This window comes from Belonocnema kinseyi, chromosome 3 (genome assembly GCF_010883055.1).
Source record: "Belonocnema kinseyi isolate 2016_QV_RU_SX_M_011 chromosome 3, B_treatae_v1, whole genome shotgun sequence".
In the NCBI taxonomy this organism is placed as follows: Eukaryota; Metazoa; Arthropoda; class Insecta; order Hymenoptera; family Cynipidae; genus Belonocnema; species Belonocnema kinseyi.
In genome coordinates this window covers 88,458,937-88,486,253 of record NC_046659.1, presented here as the reverse complement: position 1 = coordinate 88,486,253, position 27,317 = coordinate 88,458,937, and the positions used below count along the sequence as shown (strand labels likewise).

Genomic DNA, 27,317 nt, shown 5'->3' with positions numbered 1-27,317 from the left:
CACTGATGCAACTAACGCGCTGAGAGTGCGGCCCTCATCCGGATTGTTAGGCTTGACTGAGCACCGTTGTTCTTTCGGTTCCACACAACTGTATTCACAAACTTTTAGGAAGAGAAATATGGTAAGAAAAAGGTTAAAAAACGTAAGAGGTTAGACCATTACAAAAAAATAAGGAGATGGGAAGCAACTACAGAGAGTCAGTTATCTGGTTTTAAAAAACAAATATTTTTATTACTATATTAAAAAAGAAATTTCGAACAAATATTTTTAATGCAAAATGTACAAGATCTTTTTAGGAATTGATTATGCCTAAAGCCCATTTTCAGCAAAAATTTGGGCTCTCTGGTTCTGTACAACCCTTCACTTTATGAAGAACAAATTAAAAACAAGTGACTTCTTAAAATGTAATAAGGCTCTTGTTGCATTCAACAGCTGAATTTCTTTAGCTGCTTTACCTTTGAAAAATAAAAGTGACAGAAGAAACGCTTCTCTTAAGATAACTTCAGCAAGATTTCTTCCAACATTCTTTTAGTGTCGCGAAACTGATCCTTGACCTCAAGAAGTTCATCAGTGTTTATTTTAAACTGCGAAGTAAGTTTGTCATATGCAGTTTCTAAAGTAGTTTCTGTATCCTCTTCTTTCTTTTTTGCCAGATACGAATCCGAACCGCTACAATCAGGATATTCACCACCCAAAGTTGGATTATTTTTTTGAGCCATTTCATAAGCTGATTTAAGAAGTTCTTTAGGAAGCCTCTTTTCCAGTGGATTTAATGGTCTTACTACAAGAATATGCTTTCGAATTTGAGTATTTGATTTACTGAAATAACGTCTTTTAGGAAATAAGGAATTTTTTATTTTGCACTCAGCCATTTCTGTGTAGACTATCAATTTTGTCGTTCGAACAAGTTTAGTAAGACCTGCCTGATTTCGTAAACCTTTTATGTCATGCACAGCTATACCAACCAACAAGTTCATTAAAATTACAACAATAAAAATAACAAAAAGGATGAAGAGAATTTGTGAACAAATAGATAATGGATGATAAACAACGATGTAACCATTTTTACTCCATTGTCGATGGTTTACAAGTCCCTCAAAGTCAAGTTCTCCTGCCATCATCGTTAGAATTTTTATTAAACCTGTTAATAGATTTGCAAATGATGGATCTCCATTAAAAACTACACAGAAGCTCAGAGTAAACCCCATAAGCAGTCCTGAATAAGCAAACAAAAGTTTTGCAAATTCAAATTGAATATGAGTAAACATCGCAACATAAGTCCCAAATTCTGGCAGTTGACCGATCATGAACATCAAGTTTATCCAAGCACAAAGAATAGAAAAAGCACCGACATACTTCTGCCAATTATAAGTTCTTCCTGTATAAATAAAGGACGTAGCAAATACACTAATTATAACCACAGTATCCAGAATGTTGTCTATATTCCATAGGTACTCTTTCAAGTTCTTATAAATTGAGAAACTCATGATCTTCCTTGGTATCATCAAAACAACGAAAGCCAGCCAAATGTACCATATAAGTCCTACTACCCGTTTGTCAAAATAAGAACACATCATATTAGTACCATTAACGCTGGTATTATTTTTCTCAGAAAAATTGGAGCACTTATAAGCTAAAGCCGCTAATACATAAGTACTCATGAAGATCAGCAGGAATGTGTAGGCAAGAATATTGAGAAGGTAGAATTTTTTAATCCTTTCCCATTTTAGGTAGAGAAATGCTGTGACTAGAGGATGAGATAGAAGATCGGTCAGATTCTCCTGCATAAAGGTGTTGATGAAACTCGTTTCGGGCTTCTCATCACTTGGCAGAATAGAAGCAAAGTCAAATCTCATCTCAAATTCCCGGTTTTTATTACCTGGGCGTTTCAACTTTATAGAAGAATCCATCTTGATTCGAAACGCTTGAAAGGATTCTGGTATTTTTCGAAGAATAATATTTAAGGCTGACACTCCTTTACTTGTGGTTGCACTGAGATCAGCACCATTCCTAATGAGTAGTTCAGTACACTCTGATTGTTCTCCTAAAGCTGCAACATGAAGTGGCGAAAATCCTGTATTGTCTATTGGATTAACCAGCGCACCATGTTTCAGTAAGAGTTCTACTATCTTAATATTGGATCCGGTAGCCATTATGGCGTAATGCAAAGGAGTCCTATTCATTTCATCAAGAGCGTTTACATTAACTTCAGGTATCTCTAGTAGAAGTTCACAACATTTTAAAGATTGGGCACTACATGCCACATGAAGGGGAGTTTCTCCAATGTCGTTTTTATATGTGGGGTTGGCTCTTCGCTTGATGAATAACTCTGCAACGGCTTCTGACTTTATTGTAATAGCGTGATGTAAAAGTGGGAGCATGTCAGGGTTATTCAATTCATTATTTAAGTCACCGCCATTATCTAAAAGAATTTCGGCAGTTTCAGGACAGTGTCCAGCTGCAGCTGAGTGTAATGCACAATGACCAAACCGAGGGCTAACGTAATTTATATTTGCTCCCCTCTCAATTAGGTATTTCAAACAAGCAATTTCTCCAGTAAAAGCAGCATACATGAGTGGAGTTGCGTCTCCAAAGTCAATATTGTTTATGTCTGCTCCAGAGGCTTCTAGCCGGAATACAAGATGTGATAAGCCCCGAAAACAAGCAAAAGCGAATGCAATATTCCTGAATTTATAGCCAGCATCTGGAAAAAGAATTCCATCCCTTTCTGGCACGATCCCTTTCTCCATATCTGTAAGTATTTTCATTTCTGCATGGCTCACCGTGTTCAATAATATAAGATTCATTATTTTATTCGCATCGATTTCAGGATTTCTTTCAGGTTCCACTTTGTCGAAGAAGAGCGACTCGTCTATTGGTGGTGGTGCGCCAAAATCTATTTCTACATGTTCAGAACTTGACATTTTGGGATGAATTCGTGTTGTTAATTTTGCAGATTTGTAAGCTTTTCTTAATCTGGCGAAGACGGGATCGCCTTTTTTTATATAATCATGTACATAACTTGCTGAAAAGTGTCGTTGCTTTTTATTACTACGAGGTGAATAGAGCATGTGTATCCCTTTTATTTTATCATGTTCGAAGGAATGTGAACTCTCCGATCTGATAAACACAGGTGACGGCTTTCGAAAAATACTAACAATTCGCTGAGTGCGATCCTTTAAAATAAAAAAATATATATTTTTTAATTTATAAGACGGAGTAAATCATATAATTCAATAAATTCTTTTCCTTTCTACTAGAGATCACTTCTTTCAATTTCAAGCAATGATTTAACAGCTTTCTAACATCAGGAAATAAAATATGCAAGTATCAAAGATTGACCTTGCAATTATGCCAATTCTGAATATAAGATAATTTTGACACTTGCTTTAGTGAAAATTTGAAACATGAATTTATAATTGAAACTTTGCATTCAAATTGTATGAATAACTAAATTATGAGTATGTCTTTTAATTTAAAACGTTTAAATTTAAAACAATATTGAAACATTCGAAATTCAACTAGTTTGTATTCTATCAGAGGGCCAAGTGATCGAATGTGTGGTTCTACACGGAGAAAAATTGACGTTCGAACGTTCAAAGTTAGTATCTGCAGATTTTAAAAAGTGAGATGTTACTCTGTAATATCCAAAATATTCAACTAAAATATCCAAAATATCCAACTGAAATATCCGAAATATTACATGTATGGTTATTGGTTATATGAAATAAAGGCTATAAATATTTAAGGAGTTTATTTATTTTAATAATTTAAGGAATTATATCATAACTTCATAATTTAAAATTAAACTGGAAAGTTCGCACATAAAAGATAAAAAGATAAAGGGTATGAAATGTCGCGCAGATGATACATTCAGTGAAGTTGAGGTTATGTTTAAAATTTCTGATTCAAAATTTAAAATAAAACAGAGTAAGCAAGCTGAGACCGAATGATCTGTTATCGGAATAAAAAATTCTATCTATTTTAGGTTACTTAAATTTAAATTTTATTAAAAATTTACAAACATTATGTCAAATGTGTTCACGTCAATATAACCTCAAACATAAGAACATTGTTCCGTTGTGTAGATAAAGGTCGTTTTACAATTTTAATTAAGGAGAACTATTTTTCATTCTCTGGAAATGTTCCAAAATAGTAATATTCCATAATTGTAATATCGAAAATATATAGGCGTAAGATATAGTCGTAAAATTCCAGTGCGCGATGCGCATGCGCTCCGACGATTTTAACATCTGAATGTGTTTTAATTAACCATATAAATATTTTTACGTACAACATTAAAAAAAGGTAGCAGATGTTTGGCTTAATATCTGCATTAAAATCGGTACAATCTTACCCTTTGAACATCTGTATTTAAACATCCATTTTTCTCCGTGTACTGTCGGAGTTTTCATGATTTAAAAAATGTAAATATATATTGTGCTGAAATTTTAGGAAATGATTCAGAATAAATGGGAGCAGGTCTGCCTGGCTCAGTTGGGGTTTTATTTGGTTTAAATAATGCAGTTTTATTACTTTCTAACGTGGAATATAACTGAAAACCGAGCTTTATTGTCCCAGCTAAAACCCAATAAATTAAATTCCATTACTTGAAACAAATTAAAAACTCCTGATATTTTGTAAATCATTCTACAAGATTTCAAAATAAAATGTACATTTTTTGAATTCTGAAACAGCCGAATATGTTGGCGTATATTTGATCACGCGATACTCTGGTACATGCCACTAATTTGCTACACAATAAAATACAGCTGTCTACAATAGCATCTGCTTAACTTTTGACCTTCAGCTGTTCTTCGACCCCCTAAATGTGTATTTAAATAATTTACTTGATTTAAGTGCGGCCTCAAAGGATTGTCAGCGAATAATTCGACACATATTTTTAATTTCTCGACAGTCAAGAAGTCAAGATTAATTTCAGAAAAATAAACAATGTAAAATTATCTTCACGAGCTTTATACATTTAATGAAATGTTTTCTCAATGCTAACTTTGAAAACTGTTTCTTCACGTTTGAAAAAATGTTCAAGCAAAAAATAGAAATCCCTACCATGTTGATAAGATGCTTCTCGTCTTTCAGACCCATACCATTGGATTCCATAACTAAATTTGTATTTGAAGAATGCATTTTGTTCTTGCCTCTCACTGATAATCCTTATTATTATTATTATTATTATTATTATTGTTGTTTAAAATCTTCACTCCTTATATTACTATCTTCTTTTCTTACAGTTTTTCATTTTTCTAATTCACGGCACTTTCAATTGATATTAAAAAGTTATTGTATATCAACCATGACACATCTATTCTGACTCGAGGTCTTCGTCAGAATGAATTACGAACTATCTTTTATAGCTAATGAGCCTTCATATACCACTCCTATAGATTTGCTTTTATGTTTGGGGTTGCTCTATATATTATACATACTAATTGTCGAAACGTCACAATATAATTTTAAAGTAACCTGACTGGGTTGTAAAATACTATTAGGGAGAGTTCACATATTACGTAACATTAAAGGGGAGGGGCGGTCGTGTTTCGCTACTTTGTGTTGTGTGTGTACGTGTGTATGTGTGTGCGCGGGATATTTTGGCCCCTTTAAGTAAAATGTTTAATTTATGAATTTTCTGCATCATTAATTTTGCATATCAAAATTTCTAAATAAATATTTTTTCTTCATCTTAAAATTGATTTCTAAATGCCTCTAAACATTATTGATAGAAGAGATAATTAAAATTTAAATGATTGTTTAACAATGAGAAATAATTATATTCTTCACGTTTCAGTACCCCACGATAATTTGTCAACTTTCTTACATTTGCAATGTAGAATTTCCAATTCCTGAATAAATTCTGAATAGTTTAGGATTTATTTTAAAAGAATTTGGAAAATTTTGAGACCATTTTTTAATTTTTCGGAATTTAAAAATTTCTTAATTATACTGAATTTCGCAGTGTCAGAAGAATGAAAAAATTTTCTTAAGAGTCATGGGAAAATTTAAATTGATTGTTGTGTAATTAGAAAATTTAATAAAGTACAACAATTTTAAAAGTATTTCCACAAATTTTTAAAAACAGCGTAAAATATTTTAAAGCGAAATTTCGCAATTTTGCCATATTACATAATTTTAGAAAAAATGTGAGTAAGTTTAAGAGATATTTAGAAGTTTTAAAACGATTCAAAAATAATTAAAAATCGTGAGGATTTTTTAAAGAATTTTATAAGGTTGCACGAAATTGGAAAAATGGTAGGTTTCTAAGTAAGACTAAAATAATTTTAAGTTTTCAACATTAATTTTAAGAGATTATTTAAAAAGATTTTGAAAATTGTCAAGGAAGAATTTAGAAGATTTTAAGGAAATTTTTTTTTCATTCTGCAGAATTAAAAACCCCGAAAGGTAAATGGCTTATTGGCATATAACAAAAATTCAGGGAAAAGTTGAATAATTTTTTAAGATTACAAGGTTTAGAAGGTCTATCCAGATTAAAAAAAAAACTTTTTTTAAGATTCGTGTGAAATTTTTGAATGACTTTTTATTTTTTTAATGAACTTTAAGAAAAAACTAAAAAAGGCTTTTAAACATATTAAACTAATTCATAAAAATTCAAAAAAGAGTGCAGAATTTTTTAAGATAAAATGTTTCAGTTTGGTACGTTTACAAAATATTAAAAAACAAAATGAAATCGACTAAATTCTAGAAAGATTTAGAAGAATTAAAGTAATTCAAACAGGATTTGAAACTTTAACAAATGGTTGGAAATGTAGATTTTTTAATAATTCAAAAATAAATTACAGAAACTTTAAATGAACTTTGAAATGTTTCAAGAAACAAACAAATTTTTCTAAAACTCCTGGAAAAAATTAAAAGCTTCTAAGTTAATTTTTTTACATTTGGAATAATTTCTTCTAATTTTAAAACAAATTCGATTAATTTAAAAATATTCTTAGGAATTTAAGACGTTTTGAACAGATTAGAAATACTTGGAAACATTTTCAAAAATTTGTCAAATATTTCTTGATTTCCTCCAAACTCCTAAGTAGCCTAAACATTTCTTTAAAAGACTGAAATTTTTTATAATATTTTGTAAAATCCTACAAAATAAAAAACATTCTTTAAAATCTTCTAGATTCTTTATATTTATGTAATTTTCAAAACAAATTAATTTCTCGTTCTCAATTCTCAGAATTTAATTTCAGCTCGAATTAAAGTGTTCGTAAACTTTTAACAAATAAATAGTTATTTAAAAATTTCATATTGCAACATTATTAGTATAATTTTTGTTTTCTTGACGGTATTGGAAAAAAGTTGTAAATTTGTGAATTTCAATTAGTACTTACATTAATTAACTTCAACATCTGTAAGACTACAAAAAATGTTCAAAAAGCATCAATTATTAAATCAAAATATAGTTTATTTATCTTTAGACAATACTTCACCTTAATGAACCCCTTTTTATTTATCAATCGCCTCTTATGTTTAAAACTTGATATAAAAATGTTATGTAACAGAGGTGGGGGGGGGTAAAAAGTAACTACGGCCTGTTACATGGGGGAGGGGGACATATAACATATATAAAGGACAGATAAAGTTACTTCATTCTCCAGAATTTCGAGTTTTTTCAGTCAACAGTATGGAACTTCTTCACTCGCTGCTCCTGCCTTTGGCAGCAATTTCTTGATGAAGGTGTCACGAACAAGAATGAAAAACTTCATTTTCATACGCTTAAGACCTACTTTAGTAGCAGAATTTTGACATCGCAGTTGACATTCAATTTCACATTGTAATTTTTACCTTTTTATTACATTCCATTAAGTTTTTAGGCCCCTCCTCCAATTTTCTTTAATTGATATAAAAATCACAGTGCAATTTTTTTTTAATTAAAAAAAAAGTTATTTAATAACAAATTTAAAACTTTTTTGTCTAGCTTTTTAGTGAAACCTTTCATTTCAAGACTTTCAAATTCAACAAAACAGGACATACATTAATCTAATAACTAACTGAAAATAATGCCTAGTGGGTTTGAGTGAGACAAGAACTTTTTTATAATGTTATAAACTGTGCTGTATCTAGTTGCCCCGAAAACTTGAGGTTCAAAATAGCTGCTGTTTATCAATTATTAAAACAATTTTTATAAAAAATAAATTTTTAAATAATTCTCTTATCCATAGCCTACATTTTGTTTCGTAATTAAATCGAAATGGTTTCACAAAGATTCCTTACTGTTATATTATTTATAGTGACAAGAACTGTTAATTATATGAGAAAATTTTATAAACGAATTAATATTTTTAAGTCATTTTTTCATGCATAAGGTTAATGGTCGTTTAAAAAATATATTTTTATAGCTTGTTTTTTAGCTTCTATCAGTTTGAAAAATATGACACGGAGGCTTTGGCAAAACATTTCAAGTTGATACCACAAAAAAAAAATTAATCACGGAAAAAATAGCATTAATCTATTATCTGCTGTAATGAATTTAAAAATCGTAAAAGAAATGGCATCATTGAAAAGTCAAACCAAAAAATGGGTTCTGTGTTGTTTAATAAAAAAATTCGATTTAGATTTTTTAAGAATTTAACTGTCCGGTTATTTTGGCCCAAAAAGGCTTTTTCCTACTACGCGTGATACATGGGCTTTAAAAGCTAAACAGTGTTGATAATTTTTCTTTTTGTAAAAATGACGAATGAGTTACGTAAAAGCAATAACAATTAAAAGAAAATCATGGTAGGCACGGCTGAAAATTACAATTTTACCCTAATTTTACAGAGAATACTACTCCTAAAATTGAAAAAACTACCCTCTATAGGGGGATAAAAATATATCATGTTTTTTTATACAGCTTAGATATTTTCAGCCTTAGAACGATATTTTGATTCTTTCACAGTTCTTCACATAATTTCTTAGAGCAAAAATTCTAAGATTACTTCGGAAATGTCATTTGAATATTTGATAGATTTTTCGAACTTCAAAATAAGTTGGTTTATATCAATCTAAAAGGCATCTTAGAATTTCAAAAATCATTTTTTTAAATAACATTTAGTTTATTTCACTTTTAAACATTTATGTCTAAATAGCATATCATAGCAAATAGCACATAATGCAAAATTAAAATTTTAGATTAATTGTTACCAAAGATTAAACACAATAAAAAATGTTCTATCCATTTTGTATAAATTCATGAAAATCTTTTAATATAAACAGGAAGTTCGTCAATGTGACTTTGAACTGAAAGGTATCGGAGCTCGTAACTATAATTTTCCTTTAGTACACAAAGTTTTTCTTTAAAGTTCAAAAAAAAATATTTCAAGTTCCAAAAAGAAAAAATATACAACTTTATAATTAAGTTTGCATAAGGATATTATGTTTTAACCTGATTTTGTGACATCATAGTACTAACGTTGAGAAGCGCTTGAATCTGCTAACGATGGAATTACAGACGGCGTCACGTGTTTTCTTACAAAATGGATATTTCCGTTCCTTCAATTTTCAATGAATCGATCTAAAAATCTCAAGAAATCTTCCTCCAACAGTAAGGAACAAATGTCTCACTGTAAGTTGTTTAAACTCCAAAGTTCATTCGAGACTTTTCTTCGCCGAAGTTAAGAAAACCTGCTTACCGTCAGGTCTCCATTTGCAAATAATTATTAATAAAAAAAGTGGAATCTTCAACTTTTTTCTTTTTTTTTGTAGGCATCGCTAGGGTATAATGTGTATGCATACCAAATTTCAATCAGTTTCTATCATATTTGTCTGATTGGAGACGATTTATGTTTTAAAATATAATTAAATTTGGCGAAATTTGTTCACCCCTTTTTCAATCTTATTATTAAAAATATACATCGGAAAGAAAAACTTTAAATGGAAAAAGTCCCTTCTTTTCATTATCCACAAGCCTATATTTTTTTATTTTTTGAACTTTACAATCTGGACACGACAAGACGTCTGGACGATACTTTTACGCGTTTTCGGGGGCTCGTCCCCTTATTGTATCGCTCAATCGTACGGGTAGCTTTCTATCGCTGACACACATTTCATCTTATAGAAGGTCATTTTTAATCATTAACCGAAATTATTTCATTAAATTATTAAGACCGAAAATACTTAAGGTGTATAAAAAAGCTAATGGTGAATTTTCTACGTCCTATGTAGGGTGACTTTTTCACCTTTAAGGGTAATATTTTGAATCAATTTAGAGTAAAAATATTTTCAGTGATGCCGACCATTATTTTATTCTCATATTTGAAGCATCGGCTCAAAGAACGTTGTATCAACCAAGGTTTTACTCACTGGAATCTGTTCAAATGGTTAGTCTTTGTTATTAGGAAATCTGTCAGCGGTAGCACTAAAATAAGAGAATTTTTATTTTGAAATTTTTATTTGAATACAGTCATATCTTCAAAAGTTATCACAACTCTAAGAGAGAAGAAAAGCCTGCTCTTACCTTTTCAAACACGACCTTTTACTATGTCTTAAAATTTAAAAATATTTTTTTAAACTATAAATAATAACAAGTAGGTATATAAAATAATTTAAGAAAAAAAATACATTTAGGCGTTAAATACTTCCTGTTCCCAAAAAAATGAGCTATTAGGCTATTTTAAATGATTAAAGTAAAATGGTGTAAATTTCAAGATAAGATTTTTAAATCTTAAACCTTGCTTGCCACCGCGGGATAAAAAAAATACCCCAGGCCTATATTTCCTTACATATAAGTATCTAAATCCAATAAAAGCGGGTCTATGGCAACATTTGTCAATATTTGGAGAGTATAACTACACTTAACGCTAAATAGCATCACGCTGGGTCAATTATTATATTTTTTATAGCCTTCTAAAATTGCATGGGGTATGAAAAAACCTCCACGTGGCAAGTACGTTTGAAATCAATATTTTGGAATAAGTTTTTGTGAGTGTCTATCATCTTGAGAGATATTAAATATAGATATTCCACTTCGTGAAACAGACCCATTCATCTGCCATCTTCTTAACGATGCTCTTTATGCAAAATAAAAAATGAAAGAAAGATCAAGAGAGGAGGTTCATCGTGTTTACGCCCAGCGTGTATTGACCATAGAGTTGTTCTGTGACTCGTTTTCATTTTTTCACCAAATTTCTTCCTTCATTTCTCACAAAAAATAGACTTTTGTCGGTAGAAAATTAAATGCTTTTTTTTCTTGTACTACACTGAAAGACATGAATTGCTGGTACAACCATAATGCGCGTTAGATCACCCACCGATATGTCTATTCCAGCCATACCGATTGCTGCTCTAACCCGCAATATAACTGTATCAGCAATTAATTTCTTTCAGTGTAATTGACCAAATGAAGACTCAGTTAAAATTTTAGCTCATTCTAACGTTTAGCATTTTTTTTGGTATATTTAAATTAATTTGTAGCTATAAAAAGGACACTTCTTCTAAAGCAAGCTATCATATGCTCTAACACAATTTTCAAGTCAAAATATTCAGTAGTTTATTTTTTTAACAGTTTTTGTCGCTGGGGTAGAAAATTACCACAGTGTGGCCAGTATGCTATTCATTAAAAAGGTTAGAAAATATTTTCAACTAAAGGAAAAAAACCTTCAACCAGAGATTAATTTTTAACTAAAATACTGAATCTTCAACAACATAATGATTTTTAACAAAGCAGTTTAACCTCCAAACATGTAATTCAATTTTCAAGAACAAAAGATTAATTTTTTAGGAATAATGTAATTTTTCCAACAAAAAGATTTTAATTTTAATTAAAATACTGTTGAATTAGAGCAAAAAAGACGAATTTAAAAAAAGTAGTAGAATCCTCAACCAAAGAAGATTAATGAAAATTCTATTAAAAAGGATTATTTTTTAAACAAAACGAGAAATTTTCACAGAAATAGTTTCATTTTAAACCGAGAAAGATTTCAGTTTATTGTTCAATACCAAAATAGAAATTTTCAACAAAAAGTTAGTTTTGTACCAAATTAGTTGAATTTTCTACATGAAAGTTTAATTTTCAACCGCAAAGGATTGACTTTTTAGAAAATTGTTGAATTTTAAAGCAAAAAGAAAGACTTTTTAACTCAATTGTTGGATTTTCAACCAAATAATACCATTTTTAACTCAAAATGTAATCGACAAGCGGAAACATCCCGTGTGAAAAATACCAAATGTTCGCCCAATTACAATTTTGGCCCCAACTTGGAAAATTATTTTATGGCTACAACAGGGTTATTATCCTAAATCTAGTTTAAAACCAACTTTGTTCCACAGCTCTTGATTGCAGCGCCATCAACTTGGCTGTGCATCTGTTCTCAGTCGGGCTCCATATTGAACCTCTTGAGCACAAGTGGATTACAAGTAAGTTGGCTTAGGGTTATATCGAGTGTTTTTGTTATTTCGTCTTTATTAATTATTAATGTGTGATTAAATTATCAAAAATGCCAAAAGTGAAGAGCACTCGTCGCGTTCGAAGGCATCGAGCAATTTCCAAAATTCCAAGATTCCAGAATGAAAACAAAAGTAAGTAAATAAATTATAAGTAATTTATGTTTACTTATATAACCGAACATACTCAGATCCTTCTGCCAGCTTTCAAATTTCTAAAAAAAGAAGGCGAATAAAATGTATTTCACGCGGTAAATATAAATTACTGCATTTTGAACATCTTAAATCACGAATCGAGGTTTATTAGTCCCGATTAACCCATCACACGACAATTTGCAATATTTTTGTCAAATTTACTTCCAAATTCGAGGTACGTTCTACCTCAAATTTTGATATGGTTAGTTTAACTTTTTTTTTAATTAGGTTATTATATTAGCTAATTTTGATATAATAATTTTATATAATTATAATTATTATTTAGTCCCTTGCTCCAAAATAATTTCACTCTTCTCATAATTGTATTCACGAAAAGTAGAATTAACTATATGTATCCATTTAAACACGTGCAATTTTGTGAAATTTTGGTGATTATTTAATATTTTTATAGAAAGGGTTTGGAGTTTTGCTCGAAATAAGATTTCGTGTGTTTTGTTAGAATTTTTTTTCTATTTGCTAAAAATATTTAATTATTCTTATTTTATTAGCGTTATACTTCTTATAATGTTTTTCAGGTCAGAGTAAAATAAAATTTATTATGAAGATCTCTAATATTCCTTTCTCGTTAAGATGTTCGGTCCCACCTGCTCGAATTTCAGATAGCATAAACATCAACTTGGGCATTTTTAAAATTGTGTTTCTTTAAATTAAAATCATCTCAAATTAATTTATTCTTATTATAAAGTAAAAATTATCTTTGCATGCATTGCTATTTTCATACTTCTAATTATACTTGCTAATTTTTAATTGTTCAGTCGCTGTCTGTGAAAAATATAAGTCCACTGAGATTGAAGTATTTTCTCATCTTGGAATGTTCTTCACTAATTCGAAAGATTTTCGATAACAACTGAAAGACACCGAAAATAAATAATTCCAAGTTGGGGCCAAGTCGGTCGGTAAGTTAGGCTATGGCTGAGTTTAGCGTTTCATTTGTGGTTTCGTCCTGTCTAAATCCCCAATTTGGGACCAAGTTTTTCCTAGTTTGAGCCCAGCTAGCGCCATGAAAAAACTTCCACACGGGAATTAAATAAAAGAAATAAAAATATATGGCAAATACGTGACTAAGAAAAATGAAATATCCGGGCGACTGTAAAACTTTATTTTTAAAATTCCTTAATTTTTCCCTGACCATTAATATTCAAAGACTAGAATCTTAATCTTGTAACATTGTTGACATAGAATCTGTAATAAACGAAAGAAAATAAATCCAAATTCATATTAAAAAGTTTTGAATTTATTATCCTTGCCAGTTATTTAAAGTGCCGCTCATGTAAATTCACTGACTTTTGCATTATTTTTATTTAAAATCCCTGACTTTTCCCTGACTTCTAGGTGTAACCTTGATCTGCGGCCGCTCTGAAACGTTAAAAAAAACTGAAAAGTAACTTTATCCGAAGTCTTGAATTTAAAAAAAAATTTAATTGGTCCTTCATCCTCTTTTTGACTCATAAACTTAAATATAAAATCATTCATAAAATTATAAATTTTTCTTTAAACTTATATCAAAGCAGTTTAAGAATTTATATATTTTTAAAAATATATTTTTCTCTTAATATACATCGAATTGAACATGGAGCAGCCTTAAAGCTTTTATAAATAGCATTTAAACGAAAATATGGACGTAATGTGCGTGCGTCATACAATATAATTAAATGCGTAACAAAACGGATTACTCTTGGAATTGGAATGTCGTCACATATTCTTCATATTCTAGTATCTGACGGATTCCGAAACAACAGTTTTTTCTTTTTTTTTACAAAATAAGTCTTTTTTTATATTTATTCAATTTTAAACATATTAAGTTTTTGTGCAAATGCCCTGAAACAAAGTGTTTGTGATAAAAAAGTTTATAACATAGAAAATGAATAAATAACAAAAAGTAAGTTTTACATACAAAGAATAAACCTGCTTTCGACGAATATCTTATTATATACGCTTACATATTATTTGCTCTTACTAATCAGTTTTATAAATATATATATACTCGAGGCCTGATAATTGGTGCACTTGGAGCTGCTAAGCTTTCGCTGGTTAATATCCCAGAAAGCAACCCTACACGTCAACAAAATGGCAAGACACTTGCAGGGAAAATTCAGAATGCAGTCATCCTTGGGTCGCTCCGTGTCCTCAGAGTATACCAGACTTCTGCCAGATTGTCGTATTGAGTCCATCGCAGACTGTAACCACATTTTTCGCAGTTGTCCTTATGACTTTAAAGACTGAATTGAATTGAATCATGCATGAAAACAAAGGTCCTTGAAATCTAAGGAATTCAACATGAAAAACTTTTAAATATATATTATGAAAGGCATACAATTTGAATTTCAAATTAAAATGGTAGTTAATTTAGTATTCAATAGTTCCAGCGGTGTACCAAGGATAATGAAAAGTTTTCTCTATTTCTCACAAAAACATAAAATTTTACGTGAAGGTTCCTTTTGATAATAGAAAACTTTTTTAAACGGGGCCAACTGTTTTTTCAACATTTCTGTTGGGAGATTTTACACTCTTACAAAATCCGCAGAAAAATTTGTAAAATGTTGAAAATTAACAAAATTGGGGCAATTGCTGTACAAAAAAAAGAAACTTTTAAATAAACTTGCTCTTTAATCTTTTGTCGTATCTCGCATATTTTTTGAAACAAAGAACTTTTAATTTTCAGAAAAATCGCTGCCATTTATAAAATTTTCCAGAAGATTTCGAAAGAACGTAAAATACCATACCAGAAGTAAAAAAGAAAGAAAAGAAAACATAAAAAAAGAATTCGGCACCCGGTCTGAAAATTTTATAACGCCAAAAGGATCCTCCTCAATAAAGTTTATCCTTGTGTAACAATTAGAGCAATACTTACATGTACCGGTTGGACTAAACCAGAATATGACAGAGAAACTTTCAAAAATACTTTTACTTTAGCACTTGCGTAATCATATTTTCTAGAATTTTCTTCGTATCTAATAATTGGTCCTTTATGAAATGAATTTCCTCTTCGCTGGCTTTCATTTGCAAGAATAATCTTTCAATAGCTAATTGCACCTCAGTATCCGACCCTTCTTCAGTTTGTTGATTGATCCAAGAAATATATTCAAACGCACTATCGTTGTCTTCATCCACTAATGGGACATTGTTTTGGGCGATTTCGTATGCGGCTTTAAGAATATCTTTCGGAAGTCTCTTTTCTAACGGATTCAATGGTTTCACAACAAGGACACGCTTACGATTTTCCACATCGACATTATGATCAGACAACCACTTGCGAAAAATGTAAGGAATTCTCCCATTGTGCAGTACCATTTCCGTAAAAAGTATCAGTTTAGTCTGACGAACTAATTTAGTGAGACCTGCATGATTTCGTAAACCTTGTATATCATGTACAGCTATGCCGACCAATAAATTCATTAGTATTACAGTAACAAAAACAATAAAGAGAGTAAAAAGAATTTGAGAGCAAACTGAAAGTGGATGGTATATAACAAAAGATCCGTCTGTCATTAAATCTGCTTGATTAATAAGTCCTTCAAAATCCAATTCGCCAGCCATCATCGCTAGAACTTTAATCAAACCCGTAAATGGATTTCCAAAGGACGGTTCTCCTACAAAAATTACGCAGAAACTTATAGTGAATCCAATAAGTAGACCCGAATAGGCTAACAAGAGTTTAGCAAATTCAAACTGAATATGAGTAAACATCGCGACATAAGTCCCAAAAGCTGGAAGTTGACCAACCATCAACATTAAATTTGTCCAAGCGCAAAGAATACCAAAGGCTCCAATGTAATTCTGCCAATCATAAGTTTTTCCTGTATAGATAAACGAAGTAAGAAAAACACTTATCACGACTATCGCGTCCAAAATATTGTCTATGTTAGAAAAATATTGTTTTATAGATTTGTAAACAGTAAATCCCATTATCTTACGTGGTATTGAAATACATGTTAAACCTAGCGACAAGTACCACTCAACTTCAATAACCGGTTTTCGAAAGAAGAAACTTGAAATGCGTTTGCTGTTACAGATTTTGCTACTGTCTTCGGTGTTGTAACATCTGTAAGCCAGAGCAGTTAAAACATAAGTTGTCATACATATCACTGTCAATGCATAGAAAAATATCCTCATGAGGTAGAACTTTCTGATTTTTTCCCACTTGAGATGCAGAAAGGCCATAACAAGTGGATGCGATAAAAGATCCTTGCGATGTTCTTGAACGAAGGTGTTGATGAAGCTCGTTTCGCAGTGATTGTTACTCGGAAAGAGAAGATCAAACTCCATCCTCATCTCAAATTCTCTATTATGAGGAACCGGACGTTTCAATCTTATCGAGGCATCCAATCTCCGACGAAATATTTGCAATGATTCTGGAATCTTTCTCAAAATAATATTCAAAGCCGACAATCCTGAATGTGTGGTTGCACTAACATCGGCACCAGCCCAAATTAACGTCTCAACACAATGAGAAAGTTCATTCAAAGCTGCAATATGTAAAGGTGAGAAACTTGTTTTGTCAAAGACGTTCACTTGAGCACCATGCTTTAGTAAAAGCTCAACCAATTCAGCTGACGAGGATGTGTTCATAACGGCATAATGCAATGGTGTTCTGTGCATTCGATCAACAGCATTAACATCAGTTCCAGGCGTGGAAAGTAGCATTTTTGCACAATTTACCGACTGAACAAAACAAGCCACATGAACCGGACTTTCTCCCAGACGGTTCTTTTGAGCAAGGCTAATTCCTCTCTCGATTAAAAGCTCTACTACTGATTCCGATTTAGCCTTAATTGCACAATGCAGGACTGGCTCCACATCTTGGTTACTCAGAGTGTGCAACTTTGCACCATTGTTTAGCAACAATTCTGCCGATGCACGTGAATTCGCAATAGCAGCAACATGCAGACAAGTATAATTATTTACCCCACTCGTGTGGTTAACATCTACGCCTCTTTTGATTAGATATTCCAGACAAGAGATGTTACCAGAGACACATGCAACCATTATAGCATTCACACCAGTACAAGGCTCCACAAAATGAACATCGACTCCAGTTAATTCAAGTACGGGTAGAAGATGTGCTAAACCTCGAAAACAAGCCCACAAAAATGAAATATTTTTAAAACTTTCATCACAGTTAAAGAAAAATTTACCATTACTTGATTTAGAGATATTGCCTCTTTCCATCTCTAAGAGAGTTTTCATTTCAGCTACAGTCAAGGTGGACCATATTCTTGTCATGAGGCTTGTTCCGTCAATTTCAACACGTCGGAGAGCCTCAAGGTTGTCGAAGAAAAGGGATTCATCGACAGGTGGTGGTTCTCCAGCATCTATTTCGATAGGGCCACTTGGTTCGTTGTTTTTTAGATCTGAAATTTCTTTTTCTAAACACGCTGATTTCATAGATTTGTAAATTGGACTCATTCGCTTGAAAAAGGGGTCCTGTTTTTTCACATGATCGTAGATACAACCGACGGAATAATGACGAAGCTTCGCTTCCTTATTTTGGGGTAAACCAGGTGGTCGAGTCTCCGTTGTATCTGTTTTGTAGAACGATGATGAACTCTCAGATCTGCAGAACACCCGAGCTGAGGGTTTTCTGCTAATGGTGTAAATTCGTCGAGGAAGATCCTTAAAAAAAAAATATTCTATACAATTTGAAAGATAAGGCTGGCCTAATACCTAATACTTAATTTCAATCTCTGACGTTTTTATTGCGACTATTCTATCGAGAAATAAGAACGTAATTTGAAGACTATGTATGACATTATTAGAAGGATTTTCACTAAATATAAAGATGTAAGGAACTCACCTCTTCTTGTGTAGTTACACTATCGTATCCCATTTTTTTTTATTGTGTATCAACTTTTCTAAAAGTATTTGCTATCTTTACAAATTGTAGAGTATTTTAAAAGTGGGGACATATTTTTTCACAAACCACAAAACGAATGATACTGATCTTTCTCGCTGACTTCTATACACTGTCAGGCACAGGTTCGTTTAAACCACTTTAGATCAACTTCGTCATTACCTTCCATACGTGCTGACTCGTGTCATTTGCCTTAACACACGTTACACATTGGGATTCATACGTGAAGGTATATAGGACGTACTCATTCAATTTATTTCCTTCCAGGGGTATGCGTGCAGGCTTTTATTCACTTAATGAAGTAATTTTCATCAACGTTTCAAGAAATTCCCTGCAAGGCTGTTACACTCGCACTCGGTGGATGTAGGACTTGAAAATACCAATATGGATTTGAAAGAGTTTAGAACATCGTTGATAAGATCATACCTTCGAGAAAGTTTCAATTCTTCTAGTGAGACACCTTTTATTACCACAGAAAGCAGATAATTTGATCGTGTAATTCTTTGCTTTTTAGATCAATTTATTCTAATTTATCTTAAATGTAAATTATATTCAAATTGTTCGTTATTCGTCTCTAAATATAATGGACGCAAAAGATGATAGTGGCTAGAATTGTTGATAGTTTTTCAAATTGGGACTTCTTGATTGTCAGTTTTATACATGTGTATGCATTCCTTAGAGAATCATAGAAGCCATTCAGATATTTTTAGTGTCCTTGATTGAGTTCAAGAAAATTGTATAACCTCTAAACACTAGGAAATTGGTACATTTGATTAATCTTACAAATATTTCCGTTCAATTTGCACTTATGAAATTCAAATACAATATCTTATATTCTTTATGCAGAACTTAAGACACATCACAATAAAGATTATGAAAGATTTGTGTTTCTCGGATCAAGCTTTAAGGAGAACTGTCTCAAATTCATTAAGCATGTAATTGATGCACTTTCTGAAAAATAGAGTCGCAAGGAGGGGTCAAAAGTTTTGCTAATCGAAAGCGTACTCATCGTAACATTTTTCAGTCATAAGTATTACATACATGTCAGGTACGTCCCTCAAGATTCATATATAAGTTGAAGGCTTTGAAACAAATGATAAATTCGAAATAATTAAAAAATTCATATAAACTAGATTGCATCTTGTGCCCTGTCTCGTTGTGTAGTAAGATCGTTTTCAAACCAGTTATGTGGTCTAGATTTAAAAAAAATGCATTAAGATACAAAGTATAGCCAAATTTAATTAGCAAAAAGTGAAAACAGGAGAGTAGTGAAGCCTGCTAATAAAAGAACAAAAAGTATTCGCAAAAAATCGGATTAAAAAATTTGAAATAAAATGTGACTGATAATAGAAATCCTAATTTAGAGCGTCATATAATCTGCGCACGTTCCCCTTAAAAGTTACAGTTCTTGTGTAAATAAAGCCAAAACATTAACACTCTTCGTGATAGGGCGCGAATATAATCATTTCGACAGAACAGGTGTTCCAACCTACTTATTTATACCGGTTTGATGTAGGTATTGTCTGGAACATGCAAATTATTGCAAGGTCGTTCGTGACGAAATTCCAAGATTGATTGAAAAGAATGGTGAGAGTTATGAATTTTAAACAGATACAATTAAAAGTAAGTACAAAAATAATTAGTTCTTAAACAAAATAATGTCTGTGAAAGTTGTGCAACAGACGTAAGCATTTAAAATGCAAATTCAGCAAAAAAAGATAATACAATGTTTTCCCGACCTTGCATGCATTGAGTATAAATTACAAAATTTCAATTAGGTAGAGATTTTGTTATTTATGGATAGGATTATTGAATATTTTATTACTTGTCGTTTGTTTTGTAGAATAAAAACAGGAAATTGATAATAAAATTATATTATATCACAATAAGAAATATATTTTTCGCCTGTCATCATATAACATTTTACAATGGCGAATTTTCTTTTATATAAATACAAAAATTTTCCAATTAAAATCAGGTCTTCAATTTATGGCAAGACTATATATCCTATTTTATTATCCGAGTTTCTTCCTTTATTTAAAACACATTATTAATATCACTTGAAAAAATATACACTATAAAGTTTATGAATGTACAATACATGCATAGAATCGTATTCATAACATTTGTCTTATAAAATATTCGAAGGTTTATCTTAATCAGGGTGTTTGCAAATTTTTCCCGAAAAATTCCCGGACAACTGTCTCCTTTTTCCGCTTAGAAATATAAGGTGCGACCTGCGTAATTTGCTCAGCTGCAATATTACAATTCATTTTATATAATATTTCTTTCTTTTTTAATAATTTTTAGGAATTTAAATTTTAAGCTAGAAGAAAGTAGCGCAGGTAGCTCAAAGGGGCAGTAAAAAAATGATAAGTTCTAAAAAAATGAAATGCACTTGGAGCATCAAAAGTAAAACCAGGGATAATTGCCGGACAGTAGACACCCTGATTAAGCTACTTCTATACTCGAAAAAATCCTGACTTTGACTACAGAGCTGTTTGCAATAAATGCAATTCCTTTAAAGTTTATTGAAATTTTCTTGTACAAAATAAAAAAAAAACTAAAATGTAAAGGATTTGACTGATTCAGCATAACAACCAGATTTTTATCACAAATGATCGATTCCAAAAATACTATTTGTAAAATGATAAAACTTAGCCGTAAATAAGCATTACAAATGAATTTCATCTCTTGAAATGTATCCTAAAAATCTTTCTTAAAAATTTGTTTTAAATCTTTAACAATAGAAAGTTTAAAGTAAAATTCGGTTAAAAAAACTATTCTCAGTGAACAAATATTATATATTCTTTTACCAATATTAATATTACATTGAAAGGAATAAGAAAATTTCACTTGGCTCCATTAAAGGTTCAAATATACATATCCATATTGTTTAACAACTTACTACTTTAAACTTGAGCAATTTCAAAAAAAAAAAAAATACATCACCTTTAAAATCTTTATTATAATGTCTAGAAAAAACAAAATCTAAAATTAGAATTTGATCAATTTTATCTAAAAATAGTGTTAAACGCACGAAAGAGTCCATTTGGAATATTGAGAGCTTAATGAAAGAAATATGATTTGAGGTTACGCGAAATTCTTCTCGCAAACCGTACAAACCCTAAAACTTTATTACCGCTACAGAAATTAAATGAAAACTTGACAAACAACGAAGATGATTCTCAATCTGGAAATCGAATGTATTAGTAAACAGAAGATAGCGTGCCATTAATATTCTCAGTCGTTTAAAAATAATTTATTCATAATTTTGAGTAAGTGCAAAACTTGAAGATTTCTAATAATATTAAATATTGTCCTTTTTGAAAGTTAGTAATATTTAAAAGGGATAAAAGAATTTGTCGTATCATTCACAAAAACGAATATCTTATCCTTGTTAATTATTTTCCGAAAGTATTCTTTATATTGAAGGAAAAATGTTTGTTTTCTCCTACAAATTCCAAAATTTTTCCAAAATAAGCAAATTCTAGGCTTTTCCAGTCTATTTAATGCTACATAAGATATTTCTTGCTATAAAATGCACTTATGACTTAATAACCGTTGAGACATTCTTAACAGTGATCACAATCAAGGTAAAAAACTTATCAATGCGCAATCTCAAATAAATACTACTGATGATTGAAATGACTAGGTATCTACACGTATTTCATGAGAAGCAAACTGAAGAGTTCGGAACCCAAATGGTACCTCAATTTTACAGTTTTTAAATTTTGTACTTAATTAAAGTTTATTTACATTTTTACCACAAATATAAACTGAGCATTGAGAAACTATTTTTGTATGTTTAAAATACAATATACCAGTTTTATTTAAACTCTTCAGCAGACTTTATTAGAGTTTAAAAAGATAGCTTCTTCTCGAAACCTTCGAAAACATAATTCATTATGACATTTCCCAGGACGAAATTACAATTCTTCCGTGCTTATGTCCGAATTATACCGTTTATCTAAAGCCAGAGCCACAACAAGATCTTGAATCAACTTGTGATTTTCTTCGCAGATCTTCTTCAATTCAGCAACCTCACTTTTTAATTTAATATTACTTTCGGTAAACAGATCTTCATAATTTGTATCGCGCCTCATAGACGAGTACATATCGTGTTTCAGGTACGAAAAAGGGGTACTGCTGCTACGTTTACTCGACGAAGTTCCAGAGATAAATTTTCGCTCTCTAGCAACTTTATGAGCAGAAGTGAGCACATCACGCGGAAGTCTCGTTTCTCTTGGATTCAGAGGTCGTACTGTCAAAACTGCCCTGAGAGGCGATGGAAGAACCAGAGCAGTCCACCGTAAGAGCTTCATCAAACGTCTTGGTAAAAGACCAAGAAAGAGAGCAGTTTCAACATCGCAAATGAGCTTCGTTTGCCGCACAAGTTTGGCCAATCCTGCTGTCTTCTGGAGTCCTTTTATGTCGTGAACAGCAATACCAACGAGCAAATTCATAAGGACAATCGTAACAAACAGAAGAAAGAGTACAAAAGACAATTGTGCAGAAACCTGCAATAATATCCAAGAAGTTCCTCCAACATCTCCTACAGGTCGACCTCCTTCTTCTTCTCCTGGAAAAAATAATTCCTCAAAATCCAACTCACCAGTCATCATAACCAGAACTTTTATCAGTCCCGTGTGAGGGCTGCTGAAAGACTTAGACCTCGGAAAAATGACACAGAAGCTTGCGGTGAAACCAACCAAAAGACAAGCATAGGCCAACAGTAATTTGAAAACTTGAGCTTGGACGCTCGTGAACATAGCAACGTAGGCTCCGAACATAGGCAACTGACCAATCATCAACATCAGATTACTCCAACCACAGAGGACAGCAAAGGCACCCACATGGCTTTGCCAGGTGTAAGTCCTCCCAGTGTATACAAAAGAAGTCGCAAAAACGCTCACGATAACGCACCACTCGACCATATTCTCCGCCTGAGTAAAGAACTGTCTAATCGATAAATAGGTAAGTATACCAGCCAATTTTCTCAAACCTTCCAGTATAGTTAGAACTACCAAAGCATACCATTCAATCTCGAGAACGAACGGATGCATATACATAAACCCATTTAGTCCTGTCGAGTTTGCACACAAAGGTGTACTAGGATTATCTAATTGTCCGTGGGACTCATTATAACAATTATGAGCTAAAGCTGTGATCACCCATGTTGTGAGAACGAGAACATAGAGCAGGTAAAACAACAATCGACCCACATAGTACTTTCTAATTTTCTGCCACTTGAGATGTAGAAACGACTGACACAGAGGATGTTCGAGGATCTCTTTATAACCTTCCTTGACGAAAGTGCCCAGGTAGCCAATTTCACCTTCATGCTGGTGCTGCAGTAATGGATGAAAATCGAGTCTCAATTCAACTTCCCCCGTGGCTGATCCGTGCTGATGAAGAGTTATCGAAGAGTCTAGCCTCTGTTTAAAGATGTTGAGCGAAGTTGGAGTTTTGCGCAGAATTATTGAAAGTGCTGTTGTTCCTCCTTTCGTCCTTGCACTCAAGTCTGCTCCGTGTTGAATCAGAATGTCGACGCACTGAGACAACTCGTTCAAAGCGGCTACATGAAGTGGAGTGTAGCCATACTTATCTGCCTTGTTAACATGTGCGCTCCGCGTGATCAGCATGTCAGTGATGTCATAAGCCAGCAATGATCTTCCTAATGCAAGATGCAATGGCGTTCTGCCATCATTGTCTTCAGTGTTCGGATTTGCATTAGCCTTATGGAGAAGAATCTCTACGCATTCGAGACAGTGAATTCGTGCTGCTAAGTGTAAGGGTGTTTGTCCTCGGCGATTTTTTATGGTAACTTTTGCTCCATTCTTGATAAGAAGTTCAACATTTTCTGCACATCCAGCCTCCGCTGCCAAATGTAACGCAGTATCGCCCTTTCTGGTGGGCAAATCTACTTGACAATCATTTGATAAAAGTTCTTGTAGACATTGAGGGTCACCTCTGTCAGCCACATGATGAATTGGAGCATAACCACTATTGTCTAGTCGATTTAAAGAAGGATTGTTCGGCGCCAACAATTTGAGAACACTTATTGCGTTATTCCTAGCAGCCGAATGAAGCACAGTTTCATCGCCAAGAGGAGATTCTTGGGGGAATCCCTTCTTTAAGAAGACCTGAGCGACGTCCAGGGAATTACCAAAAGCTGCATAGTGGAAGGGAGTGTGCGCCTTTCTCGAATTTATGTTGGCGCCATTATAAATTAGATAATTTACACCGGAAAGGGAGTTGCTATATGCACAGAGATGAAGAGCCGTTAGGCCTAATTCTTGCTCTGAGTGATTTAAGTCAGCGCCGCGCCTGTGCAACCCGGGAATCAAATCTCCTCGGCCTAGGAAACTTGCGTGCAAGAGCAAAGCATTGATTTCCGAAGGCTTGTAAATGTTTTTCAAATTATCGACACTGTCAATAGTAATTTTTTGAGTTTCTAGATCATCTAAAAGCTGTAAACGACCACCTACTCCACGCATGTGTTCTATCAGAAGGTTTCGAATCAAATCGTTTGTGACCCGAACTATACAGTTATTTTCATCGGAGAACGAACTTTCACTTAAACACATAGAATAACAATTTGGTTCTTCCACTGGTGGTGGCGTTCCATATTCCATGGAACGATCATCTGATGTGCATCCATCTTCGGGATCGTGTTTCGCATGTCTTTTTGATCCAAGCCATCGAGTGAGAAGGGGCGGATTGGCAGTCTTTGATTTTTGACAAATAGGAGTCGTTACTACTAGAGACTGCATGCTAACAGCCTTTTCCAGCTGCACTCTTTTTCTTGGTGGAGGTAATGTAGGTGCAACGGATGGCTTCTCAGCTTCATCCATGGTTGCGAACTTTTTGTGATTACATCACAACAATTTCACTGAAAGAAATGTGTTAATTAGTTAAAATAATTGTATATTGTATCTAATTGTTAGTGAGAAGAATTTTGTGGTAATATGTAAATTAGCATCGGGAGATACGTGTGCATCAGTATTTTGAAACTTAACAATGAAAATAAAGAACGCACACCGGAATAGCATAAAATCTGATGACGTCTGGGTCAATGAAAACCCCTTCCTAGTACTAATTAAATTGATTATCTTCTATGTGAATAGTATCCTGACGACGGCAGCCAAATAGCGATGAACGCGAATGTCAATTGGAAAATCGTGCAAATAGCCGACAGTTGATGTTCCAGTTCAGACCTTATATCAAAGGATTTTTTTTTTAATTTCAAAAAATCCACGATGGTTTTGAAAAAAAAGTATTTGGAATTTACATAATATTTATAAGCAGCGGATTGCTGAGGTAACCGAGAAAGTTGTTTTGTATCAATTTTGTGTATGTATATTAATATTCTTCATGCAAGTACTAGTCAAGGTAATTTGTTTGAGTGACAACTGCATTGCAGAAATAAATTAAGGAACCGGTGATGAAAGCAGAGAGGACAGTCACCTTGTGAACTTGAACTGCACACGTAGATTAAAGTCGACAAAGTTAGATATTCCGACAATCAGCGTCCCGCCAATGTACCAAGATCATTCTGTCTAACTGACCACTTTGACACTGACTGTGCGACAAGAGCGTACTGGATCTTAACTCCACAAGTGCACTCACGTGTGACACGGAATTGCGCGTATAGGAACGTCGAAAGACCAGCAGACCGGTTGCCTTCGTGGACCTCGAATGACTGACAATTTTTTCAATGATGATACCAATGCGTCCTAAGTTATTCGACTACAATGGCGTAGAAGCTAAGGGCCTTTTTTTCTCAATTTCATTATTTTATTCTTCAAGTTCATCAATCGATTTAAGGTAGTTACCGTATCATAATTATATTGTCGATAAAAATCATATTTCTTAGATTTTAAGATTTAAAATAATATTACTGATGGTGTAATTTTTAATAAAAAATATAATTAAAAATAAGGAAATGTTAATGCTTCCAAAAAACATTAATTTTAACAATGATTTTTTCAATTTAATTTTTTCTTAATACCACTTCTTAACAATTCTTACCAATTTTTGGAAAATGGTTGCATTTTAATAAATGATGGCTTAGGGGGGGGGGGGGGGGGGGGGGGGGGGGGGGGATGCTCCACAACTCTAATGTTACTAATTTCAGGAGTGCATTTTTCAATGGTTGAAATCGTTACAGATATTCATTTTTAAGAAAACACTTCAACAAATAATTATATGTATCTATTATTTACTTATTTTAAAAAGTAACAACAATAGAGTTACAGGGAATCATTTCCACCAAAAAAACAAAATGTCTCGTCGTCCTGAAATTCGGGATGACTAATCAACTATTTCCCAGAAGCGACAACACACAGCCCAAATCCCATGATTTATTAAAATAAATATCTTTTTAAAAAATTGTTAAGATGACAGCACGAAAAATTCAATTACAAGAAATATTATTAAAGAAATAATTTTATGCCAGTTTTTAACTTGTTTCACGATCCATTATATTACTCCTTTCCTAAGACATGACTGATAATAACATTTTAGTTCTTACAATCGTAGAAGACTTGTTTTTTTGGAGATCTGGTATTTTGTTCCGACAACTACCTTAAGACCGATTTCATATGAAATCGGGCAGCCTGACACTGGAAATGTCATGGGATTGTTTAAGCAGACATATATTCTTTTCAAAGAAAAAATATGAGACAGGTGTTGTTTTTTTTAACCTATTGTTTTTTTCAGTAACTATTTGGATGACTTGTCAAAAAATTCACGAATTTACTATTTTCCGCAATTTGAAATTTAGCAATTTTGAAAATGATGTAATTTCGGAATATTTCAATTTTTTTCATTGACTTTTGGTAGTTTCATTTTATCATTC

At 32.4% G+C, this 27,317-nt stretch overlaps 2 protein-coding genes across 2 annotated transcripts in view; both read right to left on the bottom strand.

Moving 5' to 3' along the window:
* Nucleotides 1-491: 491 nt before the first annotated feature.
* On the bottom strand, nt 492-26,124 carry LOC117169919. The gene is made up of 4 exons (XM_033356429.1): nt 25,925-26,124; nt 22,387-25,349; nt 15,512-18,216; nt 492-3,120 (listed from the first exon to the last, which is right to left on the bottom strand). The coding sequence occupies exons 2-4, from the start codon at nt 25,309-25,311 to the stop codon at nt 492-494; spliced, it is 8,259 nt and encodes a 2,752-aa protein (XP_033212320.1). The 5' UTR covers nt 25,312-25,349; nt 25,925-26,124.
* LOC117169918 (28S ribosomal protein S9, mitochondrial) overlaps nt 25,983-27,317 on the bottom strand; it is a 41,289-nt gene continuing 39,954 nt past the window's right edge. The window contains exon 10 of the mRNA XM_033356427.1: nt 25,983-26,159. Coding sequence (XP_033212318.1) covers nt 25,983-26,159 — 177 coding nt within the window. The remainder of the gene's footprint in view (nt 26,160-27,317) is intronic.